At 46.2% G+C, this 24,114-nt stretch overlaps 1 protein-coding gene and 2 long non-coding RNA genes across 3 annotated transcripts in view; 1 reads left to right on the top strand and 2 right to left on the bottom strand.

Annotated features, from left to right (window-relative positions):
- ZYX (zyxin) overlaps positions 1-7,775 on the bottom strand; it is a 13,645-nt gene extending 5,870 nt beyond the window's left edge. Inside the window, 3 exon segments of the mRNA XM_027899787.1 lie at positions 3,525-3,788; positions 7,603-7,615; positions 7,617-7,775. Coding sequence (XP_027755588.1) covers positions 3,525-3,788; positions 7,603-7,615; positions 7,617-7,775 — 436 coding nt within the window.
- On the top strand, positions 7,224-8,979 carry LOC114065698. Its single transcript, XR_003573032.1, has 2 exons — positions 7,224-7,406; positions 8,782-8,979. It is a non-coding gene; the product is annotated as an uncharacterized LOC114065698 (long non-coding RNA).
- Positions 8,980-17,867: 8,888 nt separating this feature from the next.
- Positions 17,868-24,089, bottom strand: LOC114065697. Its single transcript, XR_003573031.1, has 3 exons — positions 23,823-24,089; positions 21,661-21,966; positions 17,868-19,287 (listed from the first exon to the last, which is right to left on the bottom strand). It is a non-coding gene; the product is annotated as an uncharacterized LOC114065697 (long non-coding RNA).
- Between the last annotated feature and the right edge of the window lie 25 nt (positions 24,090-24,114).

Genomic DNA, 24,114 nt, shown 5'->3' with positions numbered 1-24,114 from the left:
AGAACGGTTTGTATTGGAAGGGACCTTAAAGAATATCTATTTCCAACCCCCTTGTCATGGGCAGAGATGACACTCACTAGATCAGGTTGGTCAGAGTCCCATCCGTGTGGACTTCCAGAGATGGGGCATCCACAATTTTTCTGGGCAACCTATTCCAGTGCTTTATCATCCTCTGAGTAAATAATTTCCTCTTAATATCTAACCTAATCTAAACCTGCCCTGTTTCAGCTTCAAACCATTGGTCCTTGTTCTGTAATTATCTGCCAGTATAAAAAGTTCCTCCTTTTTACAAGCCCCCTTCAGGTAAAGGAAGGCTGCAATGAGGTCTCCTCAGTCTTCTCTTCTGTATGCTGAACAACCCCAGATCTCTTAGCCTGTCTTCTTAGGAGAGGTGCTCCTGCCAGCTGATTATCTTTGTGGCCCTCCCCAGAACCCACTCCAAGAGGGCCACGTCTCCCTCGTGCTGAGGACCCCAGAGCTGGATGCAGCACTCCATCAGATGGAGTCTCACAAGAGTAGAGCTGAGGGGCAGAATCACCTCCCTTGACCTGCTGGTCACACCTCTTCCGATGCAGCCCAGGACGCCACTGGTCCTCTGAGCTGTGAGCACACACTAGTTCTTCTGTACCCAGGGGATCCTAGCACCCATCAAGGACAACTGAACTCCATGGGTTGGTTTCCACCTTGTCCAAAGGTTTTCACAATCATGTAATCTTTCCTCAGTAGCTGCTGCTATTAGTCACTGAGAAGAGTTATCGTATATTTGGTAAACAAGTCTCACTATGTCCTTCCCACGCCTTGCCTCAGTCTCTGGTCCCCAGCATATGCTTTTCTTGCCAGTAACTTGCTCAGGACACTGGATATAGAGCGGCAAAGTCAGTGCCAGTGGACAACCCAGCACCCTGAAGAGCCTGTGTTTTTACAGGAAAATTAGCTGGCACCTCACAGCAACGCAGTAAGCATACAAGAAACAAGTGTGGGGGGAAAAAAAGCAAGTTGGATCAACTGCCCATTGTGTGTGTGAAGAATCTTTGAAACTGCTTTGTTTTTCCGGAGGATGAAAACAGCTTTCCTTTTGGAGGCCAAGATGTCCTCACATCCAGTGCATATTAGGACATGAGAAATTTTCTAGAACCTTTTAAAGCAGACTGAAAAAGCACCAGAGCACTTCAGTCTTCTAGAAGAAAACTCCATCGCTTCCAATTTGCCAGAGATGTGGAACAGGCAAAACCAGACATTTTCTACTACAGCACAATCAAGGAAATGTGAATCCTCTTCCCTTCACCACGTATCAGTAAATTCGTCCTCTTATCAATCATGCAGCAAGAACACCAAAAATGAGGAGGTGTAACTTCCACATCCCTTCTTCTGGACACCCACTTCTCTTCCTAGCTATCCCCAACCAGCAGTAGGGTAAAAGACCGAGGTTTTCATTCCAGCTACTCCAAGTGCAACTTTTAACAGCAGTAATCAAATTGTCTCATCTTCATATCCAGCTGTTGTCAACAGGCTTTATAAGGACTTATCTGTAACCTAAGGGAGACGATACTGCCCCTTCAGAAAATGAAAGCCAAAATCTTATTAGCCTGTGGAATGCATAAACTGCTGTGGTATGCAACACCTCTTCCAAGCCTTCTTGTGCCACAGAAATTCTGTTGGGGGGAGGGAATAATACTGTGCTTGTATTTTTTTCTTTGGAATTACAGTTTGGGATGCAGTTTGTACATGCTTACCTTTTGGCTTATTGAAATCAAAGAATATTGCAGAAACAAAGCCCCAATCTGTTGTCACATTGTTTCAGATACACTAAAAGCCTGTTTTATTAATTATTCATACAAAAAAAGAAGCTGCCCACAAAGTTGTTATACCAGTTTTATAGAATAATCAATACTGAATATAACATTTCTACAGCAATACTAAGTTAGCCATCCTGTCATTTAAGACAAAGAGACCAATTGCTATGGCTTTATATTATACTACATTTTGTTTGGGGAGTGTATGAGAAAGGCAGAAAAGGATCATATCAGACGCATTTCTCTCATGACTGAGTTTTTTGGTGGTTCATCTGTACTTCAGATGTCTTGCTGGCAGCCCTCAAATGATGATGACACAGCAGCCTGTGACAAATGGTTCTTTTGCTAACCTTTCTGTCTAGTTCATTCACAATACGCATTTTAAGGAACAAAGAGGCAGAGCAAACAACACCCAATGTTCCACTCACACTGTATACTGAAAAATTTAACGTCAATCTGTCTACTTTAGTACTTCATGTAATGTATTTGTGTCAGTTTGAGACCTTCCGACAGATACATCCCTAATCCACACAACAAAACAGCAGAAGACTATAAAGCCTTGGGACCTTGGTTTCCATAGACACAAGATTCCAGCCAACAACATACAAGAAATAGATCACCAGAGTTAGCTGGTACAGTTCTAAGAGACAAAAACACCAGCATGCTCTCGTGACTTGAGGAATGGAAAAAAAATGGCTTTATTTCTCTCTCTAAGCACAGGAACAGCCTTCCTGTCATCAGGTCAGATGCCCACTAACTTAGCATGCCAACCTAGAAAACATTAGTGTTGCACAGTCTATGCTACACAGGGAAAGACATTCAAACCAGTATTATCTGAATATGCGTGTCATGACTGAGGTGTACCCTTGTCTTGGTAGAACCCTGGGGTAACGTGCAGCATCAAGAATTAGCAAGGGGTCCCCAAGGAAATTTCTGATGGCCCTACGCTGATCAGTTCCAACTACAGAACCACACAACTAGTAACCTTCTGCTTCTTAGAGGACACAAAACCAAACAAGCAACGAAACAAGAAAAAAAAAAAACAAACAAAAGTGCCACCACCACAGGAAAAAAAAATAAAAAAAAGAAAGAAAGAAAAAAGAAAACCACAGTGAATCAAGAAGTCACTCTACACAGGAAAACACACCCAACCCAAACCACTAGGAAAAAGTACAAAACTGTACAAGACATACAAACTCTAAGTCTCACTTCCTGTTTATGATCACTGCCACCATTTTTTCAGGCAAATATTTCTCCTTCTTCTTCTCCAAAAGGAAAGATGGCAATTGCAGGGCCCACAAGAAGGGTATCCACAGTCAGAGATAACCAACTTGAGCTGAAACTAATCATGAAGAAGGAGAACAGCATGATTCATCACTATCAGGGTCAACTTCTCTGCAACATACTTGCTCTCAGACATGCTGGCCAGAAACTGACTGCAGTTACACAACTACGCACCCAGGGAACACTGCAAAAAATCCACTGCGTTCCTCCAGCATTAGTGCAATGCAGGACTGCCTTCCCACCTCCTTTCCTAATGAAGATACTACATACTTTGAGAGGCCTTTCTAATCCATTTATCTCCCTTTGGAACCTGCAAGCCTCTACAGCAAGAATATCCACCACTTCTAGCAGTTATGCCCCTGTTGTCATGTTTAGCCCAGTCACAGACCTCACACCCTGAGAATTTAGAAATGCATATTCACATCTGCCATGCCAGCCCTCACCTACCTTCTGCCAGTAGGGACATGGATGCTGATGGAATCTCCCCCACCTTCCCTATCTGAGCGCGCTGGGCACCAGGTCCACCAGGAGGCGGTGGCAGCGATGACTCTGATGGTCCCCCAGACTTGAAGGGGTTCACCTTGGGTTTAGGGGCAACCACGGGTGCAAATTTCTTCTGCGGGTTGTAGAAGGAGGGGGTAGAAATGTTGATGCTGACTGTGGAAGTCATGCGGGTCCCTGGGGCACCCGGGGAGGCCATCTTCTCAGCACCTGGCAGGAGACAAGAGGGAGGAAACCTACATGAAGTCATCCTTGAGCCAGAGTGGAAACTAACAGAGAAGAATATAAGAAACAGAGTGATACAGGAATTCAAGTCAGGCCAGAGGGTGAGGTGCCTAAGCAGAGGAAAAAGGAGGAACAGAAACTGCAGACAGCTCGAATGAGCCATCATACTTCACCACTTCAACTCAGGATGGCATTAACCACAAAGGGGTTCTTGACACAGAGAAACACAGATCTCTGCTGCACCAGAGCCCCACACGCCGCAGAGGACCATGGTGACCAAGAAAGTGATCCCCCGCACCCCAAGGGATGCCCCCAGAACTGGAGTCAGCATTTCCTCTTCCCCTTTACCCCATAACGCCAGACAGCTCCCCTCGACCTCAGCCTGTGACAGCCCCAGCAACGCCCCCCCAGTCCCCACCCCAAGCCGCGGCATCCCCCACCCTTTACCTCCAGGCCCCTCCATGCCGGCGGAGCCAGAACAACGGGGCGGGTGAGGCTTTCCCCGGTGTCACACCCCCGGGCAGAACCCCCGCTGACTCTGCTCCCTGCCCACGGCCGAGCCGGCCGCGGCTCCGCCGCCCGCTCCGCCCCCGCCAGGAAGAGCTCCCCGGATGCCGCCTCGCCGCCGCCGCCCCCCGCCCGCCCCTTTGGGCTGCCAGGGGCGCGGACAGCACCCTGCAACCGGGGGTCCCCTCGGCCAGGCCTCCTGGGGGTCTGCGAACCTGCCTCTCTCGCTCGGCTCGAGCAGCTGGAGGATACCCGCACGGAGCCGGATGCTGGGGGGAACCGCAAGTCTCCTGAGGAGAGGCGCATCTCCAGGATTCCTCCAGGCCAACAACCTCACTCGTGCGAGAAGCCTCCATGGAGCCAGACGCTTTGTTGTAAAGCCTGGCATGCCTATAGCCCTCCTAACACCCTAGCACAATAGGGCTGCCGTCAGCACAGGGGCTCCGTGCCAGCATTTCGCGTTGGCATGTCCAAATCAGTGCCCCTCCACACTGCCGGCTTCTCTCACGGACAATAACAGCTGCTGGGACAGACAGCCCTGGTGCCACAAACATCCGCCCACCGCCGATTAGCCCCTGGCTGCTGATAAGACCTTCGTGGCCCATTCCAAGTGCTCCCACGACTCAGTGCAGTGTGGCACGATATAGTAACCTGTCACAGCTTCTCCAAGTCACAAGCATGTGGCAACACAAACACAAGGCCAATGCTGCTGCGCTTTTCCTTCCCTTTATGAAGGGCTGATGAGTTGCATGTACTTGGACAAACTCTTCTAGGCTTTTCAAAGGGAGAAAGAGGGTGAAACAGTAAGCGCTAGCCAAAAAGCTGTGCTGAGCATCTCCCACTTGATCCAGCATGAGGAAAGGGCCAAGGCTGAAGAGTAATTAGCAAGCTCTGTCCTCAACCCCTCAAACTTGTAGGGGTCAACAGACTTGCAAATCAGAAGGCACTGATGAACTCTCTCCATTCTACAGCTTCCAGCCAAGCTACAGTAGCTACTAAAAAGACCTCCAGCTTTTCTTCAGAGACTTATGCCTCCTACTCCACTATTTCATTATGGTGTAGTGAGCTACATCGTAGAACAGAAGTCCTACCAGAGCAGAACACTACAGTGACAATGTCACTTCTAACCATGATCCATACTGGAGTTAGTCAACATACAGTCTTGGGACATTGGCCGCACCACAAAAATCCACTGGCTTTGCTACCCGCAGCTGCTATCTCCCTTAACCCAAAGCAGCCCATTTCCTGATATGCCATGTTGCACTTAAGGCCCTTTTCTGCTCAGGGCTGTCTCCATGCAGCAGCTGCCCCTGCTCATCCTTATTTCTGTTTATCAGTCCACCCCCACACAGACCAAACCAGCCGAGAAAGGCTGGCCTTGCAGAGTCACCCCCCAACCCTGGGGCGCTGCCACTCGCTAAGCCTTTGCAGAAACACACAGCTCATGCAAGTCCTGTGGCGCAGTTTGTGAAAGCTATGGGAGAAGGGAACGTGATGCCAACAGACCTAATCTCAAATCCTTCTCATCCTCACATTTTCCCCAAGGGGAGAGATTTTTCTACCTCCTGTAACAGCATTTAAGATGACTCAAGTGGAGCTATGAAGAAAGATGCCCCCAAAGGACACAGTCTGGATACCTAGTTGCCTCATACACTGTTTCTCTCTGACAGCAAGGAAAAATAGGAGGACAAAACCAAATGACACCTCCCAGAAGGTCCCACGATGGGTCTGCCACTTCTTAGGCACCCAAACAGCTTTCAGTTCTCTGATCCCATGATATCACTTTCAAAAGCTCTGCTCCTTTCCTGGGGTAGTGAAAGCAGGAGGAACCTAAGGAAGCAGAGACCTTAACGCCATTTTTCACCTCTGTTGGTAAAAGCAGTTTGACTTCAGCCACACTGGGAGCCCCTGTAAAAGCCAGCCCAGCACCGTGGTTCCACACACTGCATCTGTACTTCCCCTATTTCCCAACTTCCTCCCAGCTGAAGGGGGTCAGAAAGAGAAATACAGGGGAAAAAAAAAAAAAAAAAAAAAAAAAAAAAAAAAAAAAAAAAAAAAAAAAAAAAAAGAACAACAACAACAAAAAAGAGTATTAAGAACGGATTCAACGGATTTAGGAGTTATGCTTATTTTCATCCAGAAAGTTCTCCCAGCCTGCCCCAAAGTTACAAAGCTTCAAAGAGAGCAAAGTCAGTCAGCTATGCAAGCCGCAAGGTAGAGCCTTAAAGCAACCGGGCTGGGGGAGGGGGATATTCGGAGTTACAAAGTTCTCTCGCACATGCTAGGCTTGCCTCCTCCCTCTGCAAGGAAGGAAAGAAGAAAGGAAAAACTCCAAAAAGCTATGCAAAGATATTTAAAACGTTAGGAAGTTCTACGACTTTGCAAGCACTTGAGTCTTCGCTTTCTCAGGGCACTCCCAGAGAGACAGAAAATCATAAATTAAGTGAATTTCATGCACAAAGCGCCCCAGATTCCTCTCTCAAACACATCTGGAAAAAGGCTCCCGAGGTGTCTCGCTCATCCATGCGCACACAAAAGAGAGCTTGTCCCGAGTAAAGCCCGGCAGCACCCCCTCCCTCTCCCCTGCTCCTGGGGCTGTGCGGGAGCCCTGAGCCGCCTCCGTGGCACCGTGAGAGAAGAAAACTCACCCCACAAACGCGAACGTCCTTTCTGCGGAGGGGCAAATGCCCTCACGAGTCACGACCGCAAATCAGCCCCACCGAGAGCGAAGCGCTCTGTCCGAGGCTCACGAGCCGCGAGGGCGGGAGCGGCAGAAAACCCGCACACCCCTCCACGCCCAGCGCCAGCCCCAGGGTGAAGAACAAAAGCTTTGTCGCTAAGCCGAGCGAAGAGACTCACCTTTGGGGGAGCGGGAAATGCCACCCTCGGGGCTGTCGGGGCTGGGGCCGGGCTTCTCCGCCGCCCCGGCCCGCCCGCCGGGAGAGGCAGCAGCGCCGAGAGGCGGGGAAGAGGCTGAGCCCCAGCGCTTCCTCTCAACTCGCGAAAAAAGCCTCGCCCAGGCAAAGTTGTTTGACCATAAAAGGCGCGAGGCTGCGCGCACAGCTGAGCTCACTCGCTGGGGAATGTGGCAATGAGGTAACGGGGGGACGGGGCTTGCTGGGGCAGCGGTCCCGGGCTGTGCCGGCTGGGGAGGGGGATGTTCTCTGCCTGCCCGCGGACGCGACCGAGACGTGTCTGTCGGCGTTTCCCACCGGTACCTTCGACACTGACCCTGGGCTGGGCTCGCTGACTGCCCCCCGCAGAGAGCCGCGCTCCTCCCGCCTTCCCTAACCTTGGAGCTGCCCCCCAGCCCGTGATTTCACTTCCAGTCGCTGAGCTGGATTTTCGGAAGAAATGCGGCGGCTCTGGTGAGTCAGGGTCCCTGCTGGCCTCTGCCTCGCCCGAGCCAGCTGTGAGAGCATCTGACTCACGCTCCCCCATTCTGCCAGAAATTAAAGCAAACATCAGATGACTCCACCGTGCAGAAAAGCGACTTGTTCTCCTTGCACTGGCTGCTAGGCAAACACTATAAGCTGGTTTATATCAAATAGTATCCACAGGAATTGCTTTGTTGGATTGCCAGTGCTGCACATCGGCTTTATTTTTATCCCAGTGCTGGCTGTGGTTCCAGCCCTGCTCTAGAACGGGGACAACCTGACCCAGCACAACAGAACATGTAATTTTCAACCCCAGCCTTTGGTGCTTCTTGCTTCAAAGCCTGTCAGGAAGGAGGAGCACCTATAAAGACAGAATTCCTCTGCTTTGCGCAATCATTGTACTTGGACTTCAGAATTTGGTCTTAATATTGGGGTTAATAACCCTACTGTTGCAAATGCCCTGGAGAATTACTGTATTTGGTAATGCTCAAGGGATTTGGGGTTTGTCTGCTCCTAAGACTTACCTATCAACACAGGTATCTTTCAGTACTGGTAACTTGCAGGTGGGTGAGTAAGCCACAAACCACACCACTGAGACTCCCAGCCTGCACTACTGCAAAATGCTCACATTGGAGACCTAGGCAAAGAGATTCATCCAAGGCTTAAGTCCAGTGTAAACAAATCTTTAATTTTACGCATAAGGCTTGTACAAAGAGGTTATATCTTTTTATTTAACAGATGATACAGCTGGAAAAATTTGGCTCTCTAAGGTTTTTCAGTGTTACATACCGTATGAAAATGCTGCCCATAACAATGTGTAGCACTGAGCACTCCTCACTCCTCTCTCTCCTCATAGAGCTGCAACCATTGATATATAGCTGTGAACTTCTTAGGCATATATAGCTCTTCTGTGGGTTCTAAATAACCCTGAAGTTACTGCTGCATGGCATACTGCTGTAGGCATGGCATCAGCTCTGTTACCTCCCATGATTAATGCACAAAGTAATTATATAGGATAAGGAAGGTATCTTTGTGCGGGGTCTTCTAACACTGTCACTTTTCTAGTGCAGTGAGTCTTTTTCCCTCTCATTCAGGTAAAGATGTCAGTGCAGAGCTAAAAAGATTTCATTGCAGAATTGCTAACCAAATTCTGGAACATCACGGCACCCTTTACACAATCAGCCTGACGTCAGAGAACTCTGCTGCTGTTCCCTGGGCTAGCCTTGACTCCAGAGGAAACAAAGAACATCTCAGACTGAGATTAAAAAAGTGCTGAGTGAATACGAAAAAAAGATCTGTGCTCTCATATTTTCTGGTCACGTCCCCATAAAACCAGATGCTTGCATGTTTGATCGTCTCACCCATGTGGTGATGTTAAAAGTTCATGAAGGCAGATAAAGCAAAGTGAGAATAAGAAAAGCAGATCCTCTTAGGCATTTTGTATTAATTCCTCACTATGAAGAAACACACACGAAACAGATGTGTTTTGCAGGTTGCACATGTGAAAGGTAGACTTCTCAAATCAGAATGTATCAGAATACACAGGGGGAAGATAATCTGATTTCATGCTTGCCAAATAGTGGACCCAAAGTTTGTGCTTTTGTAATCAGAAATGAAGATGACTTTCCTATGTTAGTTCTGATTCCTCCGGAAAGAGAATTAGAATCTCCTTATGCTAGCAACCTTCCTTCGTGAAATTATTTGCTTGAAAGACTAGACAATTTTCTGCTGCAAATGTAAATTAGAGCCCTAAGATGTACACAGTTGTAGTCACTCTCATTAGTTGAAGCAAAATATTAGTCCTGAAGAGGCATTTAGCTGTCTGGATACAGTGATGGATTAGCAGGTATACTTAGCTTATGCCAGATCTTGTTATTTCTGGAATTAGCAGCAGTCCTCTGTGTAAATCACTTTGTCTGTCCCATACCATGACTAAAAGCGATCTAATATTTTGGATTATATTGTGGTGTGAATGTTACTATACACAGTGGGTGAAGTGACAGCCCACTACAAAGCAGGTGTTGCAGGCATTTAGAAGATGAAGTTCTAGCTGGGTGCTTCTTTGAGGCAAGTGACAGGATGCAAGCCCCAGTACTGGCTATCAAATCAAAGCTTAGAAATGCTTAGAGTTCAAGGCACTCACCTAGGACAGACTAAGTTTTAATGGAGACAGTTATAAAGAATCTTCACTGGTAATTCAGTCATGTAATGCAAAGAGTAAATAAAGAATAATGCCACACAGAAATTATGTGGCAAATTCATATACTGCAATGGGATGAGGAGTATGCTAGCAGTGGTGAGGTGCCTATAAAATGAAAATAAAAATAGATGTAAGAGAAGAAAAAATAAGTCCTTGAATGCAAAAGGAAGGATTATATGCCACAACACTATCAGGGAACTAAACTTGTTGGGCAGAAAATCTGTTCTGATAGCCAGGTAGGGTTCAGGTAGCTGCAGATGGGATTCTTTGTGTTAAAAATGTTTAATGTCAGAAGAAAGCAACGTGGAATGTGGACAGGGTGCTTTAGTTATTAATAACACAAAATGTCTGCATCTGTATAATTTCTATTCATATCAACAGATCAGTTAGTGCCATTTTTTCTCAGCATGAGTTAGTCAACAATTAGTGATGCTACACAGGAGTCCATGTTTTTCCCAAGCAGAGAAAAGTTCTGACTTATATCTGTGTCGAATCTCTGATGCTTTAGTCATATAACTTCTGTTTAGTCTAACCACATTTTATTGATTATTGCTAAATTACCACTTAGTAAGCTTTCCCCATGCTGTATTAAATGCTATGTCTGGGCCTACTGGAAGAGTTAGGAACAGGTAACGAATTTGGCCCCCAGGCCAAGAGGTACTGATGAGGTTAGGCCTGCACTGTCCAGGGCAGGACCACTTGCAGCAAATTGCCTTCATCCATATGGACCAACAGGTGTTTCAGAGGGACTCAGTGAACTTGAGGTTCTTTTCCAACCTGAACAATCCCATGATTCTATGTAATGCACTTTGGTAAGAGGACTCATAAGATCTGCCGTGCTTCCACAGCACAGCCCTCTCCTGGCACGGTCCTTGCTCCCGCCCTCAAGTGCTTTCTCCGTGTGAAAGACTACATCTGGCACAGATTGTCACCTGCCACGGCTGCTGCTCACACCCTTCGTGGAGGTCATGACGTGTGCAGAGCTGTCTTTCTCCCGACCAAACAGCAGTTTCAAGCTGGAGTGCCTTAGTCCCCTTGCGGGATGCGTGTCGACAGCTGTGTGCCAAACAGAGAGCTGTGCTGGGGACAGCAGAGCCTTAAGAGACAGCAGTCCTTATGAGCCTAGTCATCTTCCTGCATCTGTGAAACTGGCACACTGTCAGGAATGCTATTTGCAAAGGTCATGAATTGTGAAGTCCCTGAATGACCAGCTAGCCAGGACATATATCTAGTGTATCCCTGCTGCTTCTCTTCAAAGCACACATCAGAAGTGTCCCTCCCCAAGAAGGGAAGCTGTTTAGTAGCTACAGAGAGCCTCTGTGATCTCTGCAACTGTAGGTCCTCAAATCCCACTGTGAAGGTATTGCATGGTACACATGCACATATATACATACTTCAAAAGTTATTCCTCCCATACACATACAATTAGATTACCCTGACTAAAACACTAGAATAGGCCAAAAGCTGTAAACAGAAAAAAATCCAAACCCTTGCTGTGCCATGAAACACTTTTTTAATGAGGCAAATCAGACACATAAAAATAAGAGGGAGCAGAGGATCTCTGTGGTATGACCTTGGTCATGCCAGGACATGACTGGCCATCAGAGCAGCCAGACAGCCAGGAGAACAGAGTGTCTGTTCAGGGAAGAAGCTTCATTTCCAGCAAGGCTGGCAGGTCTTTCATAGACAGAGCCAAAACAGGGGCTCCTGAGTAGGAGATGCTCCCAGATGAATCACCACAGCTGTTTCCTTATCTCCTTCCACCAAAATTTCCTGCCGAGCTGCTGCCTCTATCTGCTTCTCAGCATGGCAGCAGGCCTGTAATTCCATGACTCCTGGGGCTTGCTCACTGACAGGCTTCCCCTCACAGTGCTCCCACACCTATTGCTCACTGCTGCTGGGCTCTGTGCCGGAGGAATGAGGGATGCAAGCAGGCTGTCCCAGAGGATATCTCTTCCCTCAGGTGCTGTACAACCTGTTCTGCAACTCTGGAAAACTAAGAGATGGCTCCTGGGGCATGCCCATGTGTGTGGTTGAGTATGGATGGCCGCCAGAGCCCATTCTGCTCGGAAAGCTGCCATTTCCACATTCCAAGGCACCCTTACCATTTCCTCAACTGTATGCCCCACCCATTGCCACCAGCAAGACAAGCGGTGACATATTTGGCTGTTCTGTGGCAAATATTACTGCTTGTCAGAACTGACTGTCAAAGTAACACATCTGTCAGCCTGCTAATTTAAGAGTTCCTGTGTGTGGTGCAAGCCTCTTTCCACCCAAGTGCCGTGCTCTCGTGCAGAAGTCTCCTTTCTTCACTCCATTACATGGTGTAGTCTTGTAAGCACAGCACAACAAGCCATACTCCTTCCTACAAATGAGTATAATCAATAGACGCAGGTACTCCTGGGTGCTCACTGTGTTGCATCCTAGGGGATTTTGAAAAAAAGTCCCAGAAATAATTCCATTATGTATATGTGTCGTGGGGAGGGTGTCACATCTTGGAAAAAGGGTTCTTTCCCTGCATCCTCCTTGTGACAAAGCTGAGAGGCAAAAGCAGGTTCTCAACTCTCTTGATATACTGAGCCTCCTCCTATGTCATGCAGTGGAAGTTGCGTAGTGGCTTCCCAGGAAAGCATCTGGTGCGGCTGCTTGGTACCAGAGGGACAGAGATGCCGAGCTACAGTCTCCGTAACATTAACCTGGGACAGGATCCTAATCAGTCCAGTCCACACATGGCCCCTTTCTATCCCAGTGCTGTTATTTTCCTGCATAAGAACTGGGGTAGCCAGATAAGTAGAGACAGGTTTGGAGACTTCTGTGTCTTGTACTGTGCCTACAAAAAGGTGCCATGCAAATGTCAGGGCATGCTGGACCTGTGAGTACATTAGGCATGCACAAGCAGATTGCTCTGGTCAGGAAGAATGAAGCCTGGTATAGTCCACACCTGCGTTATCTATAGGGTGTGGATCCTGAAGCAAACTACCCTCTCAGAAAACCAAATAATTGGTTAACTCCAGATCAGAGTCCTGGCAAAACCTAGTATGTACACAGTATAAATGATCACCGAACCAAGGCCTGGAGCAAAGCAACAAACCAACCAAACAGACAGTACAGGCATATGGTCCAACAGTCTGCTTGGAAAACAAACAAACAAACAAACAAATAAAACCCCCAAAAAACAAAAACAAACAAACTGAACCCCAGGCCAAATATTATCCACAAGCTGCACAGTAAAACACCATTTGAGTACAGCTTTCCTTGCTTTCCAAAAGCAAAAGGTGTGGGGCTATATGATGTTTCCTGCAGTTCCCAGGTTTAGTACATGTGGCTACTAGTATCTCTGCTAGTTAATTTACTAACAGTAAGAATAAAAGGATAACTGTAGACCAGACAAAAATCTTTGACTGTTTCATTGGGTTGTCAGGATAATTAGCAGGGACTTGCAGTGGAGCCACTGTCCTTTCAGTGGCAGCTAGGAGTCTGTGACAAGTGACAACTTACAGGAGAGAGCTGGTTTTCAAGCAGAGTATAATTTTCAGTAGGTTGAAAATATAAGGGTGTGACAGGCCTTACTGAGGATCTGTGCTAAGATCATTCTGTATGCAGCAAAGTGATCAAGCACTGACTGTTTGGGATAGGGTAGTAGCAGTTATAGGCCATCATTGCCAGCTTTTCTAGTCTAAGTGACACTGAGAGATCAGTAGCCACAGCTATTGTTCAAAATGCAGGAGAGGTCCTCAAAGTGTTCCATTTTGTATTACCAAGTCACTGACTATTTGCACATTGGGTTCTCTAGAGGTGTGCTGGCATGACAGAGACATAGCCTAAATTCCGGATCAGTTGACTCCCACCACTTTGCACCAATGCAAAGTGCTTTTCCTCCCAAAACTGTGAACCCCCCCCTGCCTGTCAGTCACAGATGCCTGGGCAAAGGCTCAAGACATAACAGTATCTTAGAGGTCATTTCCAACCATAATGATTCTGTGATTCTGTGATTAAAAAACTCAGCTGTGGAAGTATATTTCTGGAGATGCATTTCCAAGGCATTCTTCAGCTGTCTTGATGAAGGTCAATATGACGACTATGTCTCCGAGGTACTTGGCAAACCTCCTGCCTGTTTGCTTCCACAGCTTATGAAAGAAGTCATTTGGAACCTTTAACCTTATCCAAAGCATTCAGTTTCCATATAAACCACTTCAGATATGCATTTGACCAGTTGCAATCTGCCTGAAGGTCATCTGTGTTCAGGCTTCATATGCAAATATACTTCTTCCCTGGGGTTCTTGAGTTCCAGGTAATGCCTGTGACAGTGCTGGCTAAAAGTTGGGAGCAGCAGGTAGTGAAAGATGTTTGGAAACTAAGCCAGCAGAATCTCATCAGGTTGCTGATGAAAACGGGCTCAGGTTATGAGAAAAGCCCTATCAAACCACTTTCTGCAGAGTGACTGATGGTTTCAGAGACAGTGTTAGTTGCCAAAAGAAATTAATGGGATGTTTGCAAAGCTATTTCTCCAGACTAGTGTTGCTTTTCTTGGGCCTCCCACCAACAGCTTTCTTCCCAACGCCTTGGAACATAGTGTTCAATGCCATGAAAAGGATTGCTGGGTCTTACCAGCAATAATCCTTTTGTTTCCTGTTTATTTGGCCTTTATGGACATGCTTTCCAAAACTGTATCATCCCAAGGTGGTCATTAAGCTTCTATTTTAAAAATATAAAACAAAAATGAGATCTGATAAAAAAGGCAGGCTATATTTGTTTGAAAACATTTTTGGAGTAAACAAGAAAATAATGTGGATTAGTGTGAGGGCTTGGCAGATTTGAAACACTGCAAGAGCCACACGTTACATCCAATCAATGTAGAGGCAAGCAGTGCAACCTCCGATGTAATAACCTGGCAGGGAGGGAGCCACATCAGTTCCAATTGTCCACTTGCTTTGGGACATACTGGACAGCCTGTATTTCTCCAATGCAGTAAAATGGCTCCTATTTTGTCCTGATCCAAGAAAGAGGAAATCTGCATAGAGGTCCACATTTAATTGTACATATGGGATACTATCTGTATCCATTCCCTCACAGGTTTCAAAGGGAGGCGTTCCACAGGGGCTAGACTACATACCGCAATGAGTTTTCTTGAGGAATGGGACAGGTAAAGGGTAGAGGGTACAGTTCATCCGTGAAGAGTATGGATGAAGGTCTGGTCTGGTTGATGCTGTTCACTGTCTCTAACTCCTCAGATGGTATCACTTCAGACAGATATCAGCCCTTTGGTGCCAAAAACCTATATTCAACATAATGACCTTCGCTTGCGGTCAAGATTAGAGGGACACTAAATTGTAGACTGTTTTTACTCTTTAATGTTGCATATTCTCAGGCCCCTGGCTTGGTTTTGAGGCTGGAATGACTCCCTCATTAGACTCAGAATTCATTTTGTCTTTCAGCTTACACTGATGAGAAACCTACAGTATGCTGCATCCTGCTTTGCTGTCTTACCAGATTATACTAGAGTCCTAGAGTTTCCATGTGTTTGCTTTTGACTCAAAAATTGTTATTCTTGAAATCCCTGCACCTCCAAGCAAGGAATGGAATTTCAAGTTACATGGTGCCTGAAGAATTCCACTCTCCTAAACACAGCAATTATTTATGTGACTTGAGGGACCACGAGACCAGAACTCTCCTCATCTACAATAACTTCAACTCTTTCTCCCAGAAGACACTAAACTGAGAAAGAAGTAGTAAATATGAAAGTATGATAAATGTTCTCTCACCTACTGCAGATTAAAGACAATTTTGGGGAGGTAGAATGAAAGAGCAGCCTTCTGTGAGAGGAGATAAAAGCTAACAGCCTTTGCCTTAGCCCAGTATTGGTACATAGTATCTCCACAGACTGGGTGGTGCAACAACAAATATTATTATTCCAAGAGTTACTAGTAGCCACCTCCTGAATTGCATTGGTGGATTTCTTTCAAGGATCAGCTATGACCCCAATGGGTTTGGGGTTAGAGCGCTCTTCTTTGCTGGGCTGCTTCCGGAAGGGGATGCCTCCTAGTCAGAAGGTACCATCAGGATGTCAAGTGTTGCAAGACAGTAAGAAGAAAAGGCAGCAAGACAGACTCTTCTGAGATCATGTTCCTCAAATTTCAGTAGAGAACACAGAAAGAAACAAGGTCCAAATGTTCTTATTAAGGTGGTTGTCAGCAGGGAAAGACATTAGACCTCAGAAGACTTTGAAACAGATGGAAATGGAAAGGTCACCTCCAAATAAGCACAGAGGGAAACATTCTGGAACCCACCATATTCCTTATGGACTGCAGCAGAGCAGGTAGATGTATTCACATCTTCCAGAAACAGCAGCAGGCCTGACTTGATTCCAAAAATAGTTTGAGTCAATGTTGATTTGCCAGAGCCTACTCACAACAGCTGTGTTCTCTGTGTTACAGAGCAATTTCTGGAGATTTTTTAAAATGTGAGGGCCATTCTGTCAGTGCATGAGTGAACAGTTTAAGTCGATATTTTGCTTCAGGATACATTATACTGTCACTATTCCAGACTTAAGGATTCAGCAGCGAGGACAGAATGACTAGCTTTTAAAATAAGAAGTACTTTCTTTGTTCAGACTTGCTTTTAAGGTTTAGGGTATTTTTGTATCTTTTTATTAAGATCTGTAAAACTCCAGAAGCACACTGCAGGAAAAAAAACCAAACAAACAATGTATTTTTAAAACTGTGAGTATCCACAGTTTCTCTGAGCTTCTAGTCCCCCATCTCCAATATATCAAAGGGAGAGAGTGAGGAGATGACAACTGATATTTTGTAAGGCTAAAAATATTGTGCCTTTTTACATAACACTGAGAATTTAAAAAGCACATTAACTGCTTGCAGATTATTTTTAAAAATGCAGCTTGAGCAACACCACTAGTATAGATTCAACTGACATTTAGCAGAAGTAGCTGCTGTATATTTCACTGTTGGGAAACGAGACATTCAGTAGAGAATTAAGTAAATGTTTTTAAAAAGCCAAAATAAGACTCAGACTGCATCAAAGATGTCTGCACCCTAATATACACCTCACATTTATGTCATGGGTGATATTTGTTTCTCTAATGCATATCAAGTAGCCTTTTTGACCCTCCCTTTTTGACACCTCCTCAGACCTTCCCTCTTGGCACTACCTACCTCATGGTGAGGAACCTTGACACTCTCAGTGTGACTGCCAGAGGTTCAACAAATTCCTTTCTTTTACACTCCTGGAATTTCCTTTCTTTTTTCCTCCTCATTTGTTAGCATCTGCTGAGCCCTTCCTGGCAGGGAGGGAGTGGGAAGGAGTGCCTTATCTGAAATCACTTATCTTCCCATTTCACTTGCTACTGGAAAAGCCCCAGGCCATGGCGGAAGAAACTGGAATTTGAGAGCATGGCCCAGAATACCTTCAGTTTCATTCTGTGTGTAGCAGGCATTTAGCTGGTTTGGACACAACGTAAGGACATATGAGGATGCAGAATAGATTTATGAAAGGCATTTGCCAGAATGGTGTTGCTGAGTGGGTGAAGTTTGTGACAGATGAAGCAGACTTGTTAATTCTTTGATGCTGAGCTGCAGTTCCAGAGAGCAATGGTTCTCCATGCTCAAATGGAAGATGATGCATGATCACATGCAGTAGGTCAGTGTGCTACAAAGGCATCAGTGAAATGCTAACAGCAAGCTGCACCACCACAGTCCCAGATGGTAAATTCCTTTTCTATGTCTTCTGTAAAGTCCTGAAATGGGAACTGTATGAAAATGAGATCTTAATATACACAGAACAGAGCATGACACTTCTGCATGACTCTGGATAAAAATCAAAACATGGATGAAGATACTGAGAGAATATTACACTTGCTAAAAACCTGCAAAACAGCAATGTTTGGAAATACTCTGAAGCTACAAATTCCTAAGAAAAACTAATGGAAGGCAACTATCAAGATAAGTGAGAAAAGAATGGCAAACACTGAGTATTGAACATTTATTTGTGTATCAATATGTCAAACCCATGTGTTATACAGAGAGCTGATTACATTTTAATAAAATACCACCAAATTAGCAAGGTCACATAACAGTGATCTTGCAGCAAAGCACGCATGTGAGTCCTGTCTATTGTTAGATTACAGCCAGCCCACTGCCTGCCTGTGCTTTTTGTGTTGGGATGACATACCTCTCCACTGCAGAAATTCTTAAAATTTGTTTTTAGAAATACATGTTTAAAGAATCTCAACTTGCATTGAAATGAGTGTGTTTTTAAGGTATCTGGCTAACATTAAAGTATTGAATTCCTCTGAGTAAGACTGTCCTTAATTTGGGACACTCCGACAATGTTCAGTTTCCAGTAGATCATGCCAGGATATACAAAGCACATGTTTCTGCTTCGGCAGCACAGGCCAATTTGAGAACTCACCATGCAGGGAGAGAGGAAAATAATGTTTTGGCACTCACTATTACCTCTCTTCAGCAATACGGGACAAAATACCCGGGAGGATTTTTTGATAAATACACTATTGAAGTATTGATTATTTGTATTGATTACTTCTGTCTCAGTACTGAACAAATGTGCTCTCCAAGAAGCTTTTCATGAGCTGTGGGTGCAGGTGGAGTAAGATTGTGTTTGCTCAGATGTGAGTGTAGGTAAGCATGAGCTTATATCACAGTGTGCAATGCAAACATATCCTACCTCTCTCCATCTGTTGTCCCTTCTAATCTTTAGTTGATTCACACAGCCTCAAATATTTTCCCAGTTGAAAGGACCCAGCCTTTCACATGTCAGATAAGTTGCACCGCTTTCAGGATCCGAACTACATTGACACTGCTTTTTTTCATTCTTTAAACCTCATAAAAAGCCTTTCTGTTTGTCTCCTGCACCAAAGGAGCTCTGAACAAGAACAACTGTATGACTCATTTTGCTATCTCATTTCCTTTTTGGTCCACATGAAAATCCTATGAGTAGCTAATACAGCTTGATGTAGAATTAACTCTTATGGCATCTATCCATTACTTCTATGAAGCAATTACTGAGATCTCTGCCAGAAGTAACTTTTGCTGGGGAATCCAAACTGCCAGTGGAAGGAGGCCAGAAGAGAAGCATATCAGAGCTACAGTCCCTGGAGCATGACTTCTGCCTCTATAGATCTGATACAGATACTATTTTTGTAAACATCTCCTACTTGTGCACTTCATAGGCCTCTGTATATTTTCCACAGCTGAAGACACATCTTGCAAGAAGCATGTAGGAAGTTTCTGCATGTCTTTCTGGGATAGTAGTTGGTCACACAATATTACATAAGGATTTTTAAAAGGATCAGAGAAGGAGAAGACGGTGAACATTCATTTTTCAGAGCCTTTTCATGGGGAGATAGACATGGTTCCCAATGACACCTCTGGGAACAGGAGTAGACAGAAGGCAGACATATTTGGTGGTTGGTGATGTTTAATTGGAAGTGGAGCATTAGATGGCAAGATTTATACTAGTATTTTTTTCATTTTAACTGGTTTAAGTGGTACCTTAGGGAGATAACAGGGGCGCATTACCTACTGTGATATAATCTGCATCCCTGATAATTAATTGATGAAAAGAATAAATTTACTCAGCAGGTATGACAGTGACAATAGCTCTGTATTTTATAAGCAGTGTTTCTTAGGAAGATGCTCTTCCGGTATTTATAATTTATAAGATCTGTATATTTATATAGAGATATAGGGAACATTTGGTAAAATAGGTTTAATGTATTCATCAATGGCTTTTAGAAAAGATAAACACTGCTGAACAGCTCTCTCTTAAAACACAAACAAGAAGTTAACAATTTACAGCATAAGCCAGTCTCCAGGTTTATGATAGAGGCCTCAGGGTGGGTTTAGAACAAGTTCTTAAAAAGTATACTTGATCTAAAACTGCTTTACTCTCTGCTGTTACCAGCCCCTCTACGAGGCACAAGGTCACTATCTTTAGCTTTGATGGAATTATTTTTTCCTCCCCACTCATTCCTGCTCAGACTTACAATGACCACTCCATTTGAATGCTGGGGTGGGGGGTAAGAGACCATTGGAGGCATGGGTACTTGTCTGTTCCCAACTCACCTTGGTATACAACCCCAGAAATAGGTGGTCCTTGCCTAGGAGCACGTGCTTATTGAGTTGATTATGGCATCTCAATTTCTCTGTTGCATTCAGGAAAAAGGTGCCGGAATGGAGGAAGAAAAAGGTCAAGGGAGCTTTATGTTGCACTTCCTCCAGCAGCATCCTTGAGCTACTTTGGGCAGCACTGAAGCTCTGCAAATGCAAGTTCCTAATGATCGTGACCCACAGCCCCACAACAGGTCAAACATCCCTTCTCTTTTGCCCAGCATGCCTCTCACAACAGGGGCTGTGGAAGGGGAGGTCTACTGCTCTACAATAAACAGAGAGGCACATAATTTCATCCATCATACAAATAATTTAGGAGGTTGCAAGTGGCTGTTTTCTACTGCTCCCTCCTATGAGATACCCAGCTATGTTAAGGACCAAGTGTCTCTCTAGAGACTTAAATATCTCTCTCTCCCAACCCTGTACAAAACCTTTTATTTACAAAGATCTTTCAGACCAGCATTTAAATCAGCACTTATCAAAGGTATTTTGTACACAATTTCCTACATGAAATTATAGCCTCATTGTTTAAGAAAGTACCCATAATGCTTAGAGAAAATACTAAGCGCCTGTCAAAATGTATTTCAAAGAAAACAAAACCATTTATTTTCTGTCATTTACCTCCAGTTCCTCGCAGAAGCAGTGGGAATACTGTTGCTCAGGAAAAACAAGGACAGAAACTGTGGGGGACAGATAGATTTATGCTTTGTTTCAGTCTGTTGTTCAGAGACTCAGTCTTGTCACTTCCCTCCTAGGTGATAATTCTCATGAAACCATGTATTTCTTCAGAATGTAAAATTTCTTATGCTACTTTATGATAAACATATTTCAACTGATTTTAGAAACTTAGTTATTGGCTTGTTAAAACCTAGAAACTGTTCACTGATGATGAGCTCCCTATTGCATAGAACCTACTGTACAGAAGAGCCAAGTAACTGGGTGAAAGCTGAGATGATAGTCTAACAAAGTCTTCTCAACTTCTAATAAGAATGAAATTTGCTTTAAATATGGAGATTTATGTAAACATGGTCCATAATAAATAAAGGTGTGACTAAGAACCAAAGGATGATGAAGAGTCTATCCTTTCATTAAACTGACTATAGTAAAAATGGCAAAGTATGGCTGTAGGTGCCAAGACAGGTATTGCTTCCAGCAGCTAAGTGATATTGATTCCATATTAAAAAAAGGAAGGAGCCTGAGGGACATGTGAGGCAGACACAAGACAGGCCAATAGTTCTGTGGAGTGAGTGAATGGACACTTGAGTATAACCCTCCTTCTCTCCAGTTCCTTTTTTTCTGCTGTGCATGTCTGACACTTACTTTGCAGCAGTATGGGTGCTTGCCGGATCCCTATGTAAACTATCAGCTCACTAAAGCATCAGAAAACAAATCCATCAAGAACTGGAAAGCAGCTTTTCAGGCAGGGTAAGTGCTAGGACTTGCCCACCTGCCTGTAGAATCACAGCCTGAGGCAGAAGTCAGAGCAGATGTAAATGATATTGTAGCTTAATGAAAGGAAAGCCAAATGTGCACTTCCTAAGACCTGGGGTGTGACTTTGAGCTTGAGATAAAGTGATAGACTAGCTAAAGCATCAGGCAGGGGGAATAAAATAAGAGTCAATGTGACTTACCTGAAATCTTCATTTCAGAAGAGACCAATCACAGTGCAGAAAGCAGGTTAACTGAGGAACAGATTTAGATTGGGTGGGTGAGTGAGTGAGAGAGAGAGAAGGGGATTAAGATGAAACCAGACTCTCTCTGAACAGAGGAAAAGGGATTCCTCACAGCTGTGTCAGTAATACATGTTCTCAGGCCAGGATGAGATGCAAATGCTGTTTGGTGGAGTTTGGTGAAACTCTTAAGGACAGCTGTCCTGATCGATCTGTCCACAGGAGACTGCACACACAACAGCTGGCTGGGCAGCCAAAAACATTTATCTGAAACAGGACTTGTGTCTTAATATACCACTCTTCCCATTGCAAGTTGCTTTTGTTTCCCCTTCCCTTGCATTTAGCCTTCAAAGTCAATATAGATCTGCTTTTTAGAGATGGTGAAACACCTCTGGTTAACATGAAGCTCTGATAGACCTATGGTTCCCTGGTATTTTTATAACCCAGGTTTCAAGTGTGCAGATACGTTGAGAAAAGTATCTTTAGTGAGTCATTCAAAAAGACTAGATGAAAACTGATAGGTTTGGAAATACATGGGGGAGGTAGAAGGAGGACTGAAAAAGGAAAATTTTAGTGGAGGAAAAACTTCACCCTCAGCAGAAATCTAATGTGTTGTACCCAGTGATAAGCATTACAGCATCAGAGCAGACTGGCCTCAGGCACCCAGAGAGGAGAAGACTGATCTCCTACACTTCAGCAGTATCATGTTCATCATACATAGTACTGTCTTCGATACCATAAAGAAAGGAAAAGATGCAACAGCTGCATATATTCAGACAGTGCTTTTTTTCGCCTGCCTGCATAAATTTCCTTCCTATATAAATTTTACTTTGTATGAGTAGACTTCCTGCTTATTGTTCCAGAGGGTCAGGCAAAATATGATATGCTTAAAGTCCTCTTTTTTTTTTTCTTTATTTTTTTTTCCTTCCTTAGGCTGACTCTAAATTGTGAATGGGAAAATGAATGAACTTACTTATTCCCTGGTACTGCTGTTAATGAGTGCTATTCAGCTGTCTTGAGCGACTTCTCAGCAATGCTGACAAAACCTGAATTTTCCAGGCCCAAGGATAGGATCAAAATAGCTCATTTGGGATCAACGAAATTCAATTTGCCATTAACTAGAGATGAGTGGAAGGATGCTGACGAGATCAGAGAGGCTTTTGGGGTGAAGAATACACAAAGGACCAGGGAGAAATCCTGAGCATTTCAGAGAGTGGAGGCGGAATGAGCAGACTGAGAAGAGACCGTGGTGGTGGGGAAGTGGGCAAGGAGGACACTGCCTGTTGCTTGAGCCATCAGCTAAGGAAGAATTTGGGCTGTGAAGGGAGCTGACCTAAGCACATCTTCTCCATCTGCAGAGATCCCTCCTCACTGCCATATTAGCGGGGAGGACGTGGAAAAGGCCTCAGCAATCATCCTCAGGGATGAGCTTCCTTCACCGACCTGCGGGGCCACGGGCAGAGAGGGGTCGGGCAGCGCCGCACGTCTGCGCCCCGCGGCCTCGAGCCCCGCAGCACGGCCAGGGGCAGAAAGGGCGGGGAACACCGTCCTCCCGCCCGAGCTCGCTGCTGGGGCTGCTCCGCGGGCCGCCCGCCCCTCGGTGGCTCCCGCAGTCCCCGCGGGCAGGGCTGCGGCGGGGCTGCTCCCCGGGACCGCACCGGCATCGCACCGGCACCGCGCCGGGCCGGCCGAGCCGGGCGGGAGCGCGCCGGGTGCGCCCCGGGGGAGGCGCGGCGCGGCCGCTGGGGGGCTGCCGGTAACTGAGTCGGGTCCGCAAATGTAGTTACCGGGAAAACCGCGCCTGCCGCTGCCTGCCTCCATCCATCCCTCCATCCTTTCTTCCATCTCTCCCTCTATCTCTCCATCCATCCCCCCTGCACCCCTCGCTGCTGGTGCTGCTGCTGTTGCTTCTCACGGGGACGGAGACAAATCCTCTACCCGCCCGTCTCCCCCTGTCCCCACCTGCTCTACCGTCCCCCCAGCTCCCGGCCTGCGGCACCGCCCGCCGCTCACCTGTGCCCGCCCCTCCCCGCTCCGCTCCCCAGGCGGCCGGGAGGGGCCCCGCTCCGCTGCACCGCCCGCCCCCTCCGCCCCGTTCCATCGCCATCCCGCGCCGCCCGCACCTGTCCTGTCCCGTCCTGCCCACTGGCCCGCCCGCCGGGGGTCCCTCGCCTCGCCCCGCCGCCGGCGCGCCCCGCGCCCCCCGCGGGCAGGAGGGGCGGCCCGGCCGGCGCTGCTTCCCCTCCCCGGGCCGCGGAGGGCGGCAGCCAATCGGCGCGGCGCTGCCGGGCCGGAGCTGTTTACCCAATCTCAGCCCGCCCCCCGTCGGGGAGCCGGGAGCGCGGAGCCGGGAGCGGGGGGCGGGCGGGCGGCGGGAGCTCGGCGGCGGCACCGGCGACGACGCGGCCGCGGTCG

Source organism: Empidonax traillii, unplaced genomic scaffold (assembly GCF_003031625.1).
Source record: "Empidonax traillii isolate 1590-97213 ecotype Southwest subspecies unplaced genomic scaffold, ASM303162v1 scaffold688:size580741, whole genome shotgun sequence".
Lineage (NCBI taxonomy): Eukaryota > Metazoa > Chordata > Aves > Passeriformes > Tyrannidae > Empidonax > Empidonax traillii.
Note: the sequence above shows the minus strand (reverse complement) of the source record. Positions and strands in the feature narration are given on the sequence as shown.